Below are 5696 nucleotides of genomic sequence, written 5' to 3' on the forward strand. Positions count from 1 at the left end.
GAACTTTGAGTGCCCTCAATTAACCATTTACCATTTTTGAAAAATCATTATCATGTGGTAATTTGAAAATGGAATTATAAATGAATTGCTGCAAGATTAATGTACATTAAATATAATATACTGGAAAAATTATTAATTTATTATTTGATTTATCTAATGCCAAGTTTTCACAATTTTTAGAGCTCCTCAACTGCTCTAAAGTCATATTGAAGAGTTTTAATTTTGTAGTATATATAAATATAGCACATAATTAATCTTTGCAGACTGACTTGCTAAATCACTGTACTTTGCTGCATTTAAATTGCAAAAATTGTCATTTCCACACACCATAAACAGTGCTACAGGATTATGACTGTGCTAGAATTAAGTCAGGTCATTCTGAAAGAGTTTTTACACTTAGGAAATTATTATAAAAAGGTGCTGCTTCAAAATACCTAATTCTAATAAAACCAGTCATAAAACCAGAGGCAATTTTAACCTCTGCTTTAGCAGCCAAGCCAAGATAAGCATGTGTGTTTCACAGACATACGTCACGTTTCCCAGACACGCACCACATACATGCACTCATTGCTTGCCGAGTTTGACACAGAGGCAGTAAGACAGAGATGATAGTGTGTACAACAAAAAAGAACTTTTATTTGAAAGACATCTGTTAAAAATTTTTTTTACAAAAGTGTCAGAAGCTGACAAGTGGAAGTGGGAAAAAAATTTAAATGGTGATATTAAAGAGGGGATTATGTATCTGATAGAGCAAGAGAGAGAGAGAGAGCATGAGTGTGAGAGAGGGAGGGAAAGCAGTCATTTTAATAGCCTGCACAGCACTCAAAACAGTAAAGGATTAAGACATCATGGTCAATACAACTGCTTCAAATGAAAAAAATCTTCAACATGCAATATCATAGGAATGAGACACACTGAGAAAAAAAAAAAAAAGAGTAATTAATCTCATTCTAAACACAAATTATTTGGCATAATGGGACCCGATTAGTCATTTTTATTCTGGAGTGCAGCCATGCCACAACTCAAAGATATTTATAGATCACCCATATTCTTGACTAATTATGTCCCATAATCACACGGCTCAGTGTTTATCCTTGAAAATTTTGGTGAACTAATCTACACAACACATTTTTTGTGCTTAAACTGGATTTCCTCTACTCTATTCCCACCATCACTGTCTTTTGCAGATTTTCCTGAGTGACTGTTGAGTTGAGAGAAGATGGCCATGTTGTTTGGTATAAAATGCCACATATCATGCGTGTGCAATCAGATATTGTAAGTGGAATGTCATTTTGAGTAGTGGACACAGAACACCAGTCAGTCTGATTGGTCTTCTTATGGACATTTTAGTGCTTCAGGATAGATGGCGATTAGAAAGTTCACTTGGAGTCACTGATTGTTAAAAAAAGGCAAAAAGCAGTCTCCAATTGATTAGTGGCAGAGAGCAAAACAGACCACCTGATTATGTTTTTGCTGTGTGCAAGGACACCAGTATATAGTTTTGTTGTAATGATGGAACACGTGTGATACTAATTAAACATGGAGCATGTCAGTAACTCAGATAATGATTGGTTAGAACAGGCAAGCTGGCATAGTTAATTACGAGAAGAAGGCAATCAGTGGTTGCAGGAAGAGTCCCAAAGTTCCCAGCACACACACCAGCACAAAGACCCAAAGGAAGATGCGGTCAATCACCATGGCAACATACTTCCAATCATCCTCCACCTAAGAGAGAAAGGGCACACAATAAACAGAGAAAAAGAGGAGAGATGGAAGGTTAATAAATGAAAGAAAAGAGAGGTTAGAGGTAACAAGGAAAGAAAATTAGAGAAAGAAGGAAAAACTGAACATGTCAAAGCAAGGTAAATGGAGGAGAAAATGGCAAAGAGAGGATGAGAATGAATGAAAAGCAGGCCTGCTGACTGTCCAGAATGCTTTACTCACACTACACGGGGATAAGCTCAATTAGATTGTGCTACTATAAGCGGAGCTATGTGAAACATTTTCTCTCCACATATTTAGGCACTGGGTGCATTACAATGCTAATGTGATTCAGTAGCGAGGCTCTGAGCCAAGAGTGAAGATGAAGGATGAAGTGGTGAAACTTTCCATATCAAAGTGTGATGTCTCCACTGAGGGATCTAAAGCACTTTTTGCCAGTGAAGCACTCAGTAAACATTTCCACTGAGAGTAGCTGAGTCGTTTCCGTAAGCTTATGCTAGATGTCTGTGATGTATAATCTGTCCTTATGAGGGCATTACAACCAAAGTATGACATGATGTTAGAATTTGAGTCATACACTAAGTGGACACCTTCTTCCAATGGGCAATGTGGTTTTTTATTATGAAGATGTTATGACATGTGAAAAGACAAGCGGATGGAACAATGACAATGACTTTTCCCAGAGGGGAACAAGGTACAACACATTGACTATTGGAAATCAGACCAGAAATGCATCCCTGAAAAGCCACTAACACACAGTGATACCAGGGACTTCTACCGAGGAGGACCCCTCTCCCGGAACACGACGAGGCCGATTTGTAGAAATACAAATGCATGCTCTCTCACCAATAGCTAAGTTAGTGTGGGGCTGTGATGTGTTGAACATTGTTCTCCTGCTTCTGGGACAGGAGTTATGTATTCATAGTGATATATATAGTTGCAACACATTGACTACAGGACCAATTATCCCGCCAAATGAATCTAACAAATATAGAACAGGAATTAATACGACAGCTCAGAAGCAGCCATCCCACGAGATGGATGACTTGCACTCCCTCAGGCTGTTACATGCCAAGAGATAGCCTCCACAATTCAGTGAGAGAGATGTTTCTTAGGCTGCACAGTACAATGAGTCGGATTGGCAAAACCGACAATGAGTTAATCCAACAATCGAAAAGGTCTTAGACATATAGTTGAATAGTTAGTGTGATGCACCTCACACCTCTCCAGGGAACCCCACAGATTTCCTCATGACTTGAAGAAAGTTCTGCTAGACTTTCAGAGTCAAGAAAAAGTATAAATAATAAAGACTTTTCGTAGAGATGGCTTTACCATTATGAACTGCAGAAACAACACTGAGCCCACAACACTGACCTCAAAGCCCACAGCTCTGGTCAGGGTTGCATAACTTCCCCTTTTGGTTGGCTGAGCAGATCTGTACGCAAATAGGAAACACCAAGGCTGTTCTACTAGAATGTTGATGATGATAGCAAACCACGTTTTTGACGGTACAAAAAGAAATGCATAAATGAATAGCCTAGAGCCACTGATGCACGGATGCATCTTTTCCTAGAGAAGCACACTGATCTGTTATGGATAAAAACAAAGGACACCTGACATTTCCGCATAATTCGAAGAGACCTATACTGGCATAGGAGATCTGTGTTCACCCTTGAAGATGCCATTTCCTGACACAGGGTCCTCCCCTGGAAAGGAGGTCCAGTTTGCTGAAGTGCAGTTTGCTGCCCAGCTGACACTGATGTGACTACTCTCTTTTTTGACAGAAAAGCTCTATTGCATGTGGATTCAAGTTCCATGTAAAAAAATAAATAGAATGAAATTTTGGCAGTGTGTTTATCCAGAGAGCGCAATTCCTTATAATCAATGTGTTGTACCGAGTGGATTGACTGAATGGGAAACGCTTACCTCTTTGGCTTTGTTGCGGCTCCTCATGTTCTCAGCAATGTACTTCACACTCTCAATAGCCTGTTTGATCTCCGGTGACACCACAGAGAAAGCCACAACTGTGTTAATAGCCTGTGAGCTCAACTGACGACTCACTTTTCCACAATCCCCCTCGGTGGCCTCTTTCATTGGGTGACATGGGCATCCCCCTTTCTTTCCTTCTAATGCTGCTTTCCCCTCTCCAAATTCCAAAGAGTTCATTGCTCCCTGTTGAGATGCACTGTTTTTCCTCTTCTTTCCCTCTCTTCCTCGTCCTGCTCCAGTCCCGGATGAGCCCCCACTTTCTAGTCCTCCTTTCCCAGAGGACTCTGATAGATCGAGAGGCCTGCGCATGAGCATGATGCGGGGTAAAGCTCGGAGGAAGACGGTACGGACCCAGCTAGGCATAGTGGGGGTCATAGGGGTGCGATAGTGCACATTCAATACAAAGACGGTGATGACAATGGAGAGGGTGACGAAAATCATGGTGAAGAGAAGGTATTCGCCTATCAGAGGGATCACGAGTGAGGTGGATGGGATGGTTTCCGTAATGACAAGAAGGAACACAGTAAGAGAGAGGAGTACCGAGATGCACAATGTCACTTTCTCACCACAGTCTGATGGAAGGTAGAAGACAAGTACTGTCAGAAAGGAGATGAGGAGGCAGGGGATAATAAGGTTGACAGTGTAGAACAGGGGCAGTCGCCGTATGTAAAAACTGTAGGTTATGTCTGGGTAGATCTCTTCACAGCAGTTGTATTTGATGTCATGCTTATAACCTGGTGCATCGATGATCTCCCACTCTCCACTCTCCCAGAAGTCTTTAAGGTTCACCTTTGAGCCAATAAGAACCAGGTCAATCTTGGCCTTGTCATAGGTCCAGGAACCAAACTTCATAGAGCAATTCTGATAGTCAAAGGGGAAGTAAGTGATGTCCATAGGGCAGGATGATTTGAAGATTGCAGGAGGGACCCAAGTGATGGTTCCATCATATTTCAAAAGAGCTTTGGTTTTGTCCTCCACCAAGAAGTCCCCAACGGCACTGTGTCAGAAAAAGAACATTTGAATGTTATGACTGCTGATGCATTCATAAATTAGCTGTTAGCTCCGACCATGTTCATTTGGCTTCAAATAAAAAAGGACCTGAAAATATCCCCAAAATTACTACAAACTTAAATTCATAGAAGTTGCATGTTAGGTTGGAAGACTCGACTCACTTGTTGTAAAGTACAATGTCAGGCCTCCAGATTTTATTTGATGGGACTCTGATGAACTCAATTCCATCAAACTCTGCTGGTGACCACTTCAGCTTATAGTCATTCCATATCTATGACGAATTCACAAAAAATAAATTTTTTATTTTATTTTTAAGCCATGACCTAAAGATTAATACACATGCTCCAAGCTTTGGTGCCCATACAAGTGACACAGTTTTAATCTGGCATTTACACTTGTGTGCATCTGTCATCTGTGCTGTGTCATTGCCTTTAAAAATCTTTGAGTGTGCTTTTGTATGTGCATCTCTCCATCAGCAGAGAAAAAAAGAAAGCACATACTGTATTCTGCTTGAGCAGGTATGTTGTTTATTGAAGTTTGTTATCAAATGTGTAGGAGTGTATTTGCAGAGCTGTATGTTTGTGCCCATCTCTGTCTCATTTTGTGGTTTGTTGACAAGTCTGTGCAGAGATATGTTATTAGGCTTGCTGATCTCTCTGTGTTCAGTGATATCGAGCACCCTGCTATCAGGCATTGCACAGACTTATTGTACAATACTACAGGGCTTTACAAAAGCACATACACATTCTCAGAAAAATTCTGCAATATTCATCCAAATCTAGACTCATTTTGTGGTTGACAAGTCTGTGCAGAGATATGTTATTAGGCTTGCTGATCTCTCTGTGTTCAGTGATATCGAGCACCCTGCTATCAGGCATTGCACAGACTTATTGTACAATACTACAGGGCTTTACAAAAGCACATACATATTCTCAGAAAAATTCTGCAATATTCATCCAAATCTAGCCTCCCCC

The 5696-nt window shown here is 40.6% G+C and overlaps 1 protein-coding gene across 2 annotated transcripts in view; it reads right to left on the minus strand.

Moving 5' to 3' along the window:
* Positions 1-705: 705 nt before the first annotated feature.
* LOC107750436 (neuronal acetylcholine receptor subunit alpha-3-like) overlaps positions 706-5696 on the minus strand; it is a 21535-nt gene continuing 16544 nt past the window's right edge. For both annotated transcript variants that reach the window (XM_016565805.1, XM_016565806.1), the window contains exons 4-6: positions 4884-4993; positions 3649-4708; positions 706-1725 (exon numbers count right to left, since the gene is read on the minus strand). In XM_016565805.1, coding sequence (XP_016421291.1) covers positions 1600-1725; positions 3649-4708; positions 4884-4993 — 1296 coding nt within the window. In that variant the 3' untranslated portion in view covers positions 706-1599. The remainder of the gene's footprint in view (positions 1726-3648; positions 4709-4883; positions 4994-5696) is intronic.

This window comes from Sinocyclocheilus rhinocerous, unplaced genomic scaffold, assembly GCF_001515625.1.
Source record: "Sinocyclocheilus rhinocerous isolate Xijiao unplaced genomic scaffold, SAMN03320098_v1.1 scaffold1, whole genome shotgun sequence".
NCBI lineage: Eukaryota > Metazoa > Chordata > Actinopteri > Cypriniformes > Cyprinidae > Sinocyclocheilus > Sinocyclocheilus rhinocerous.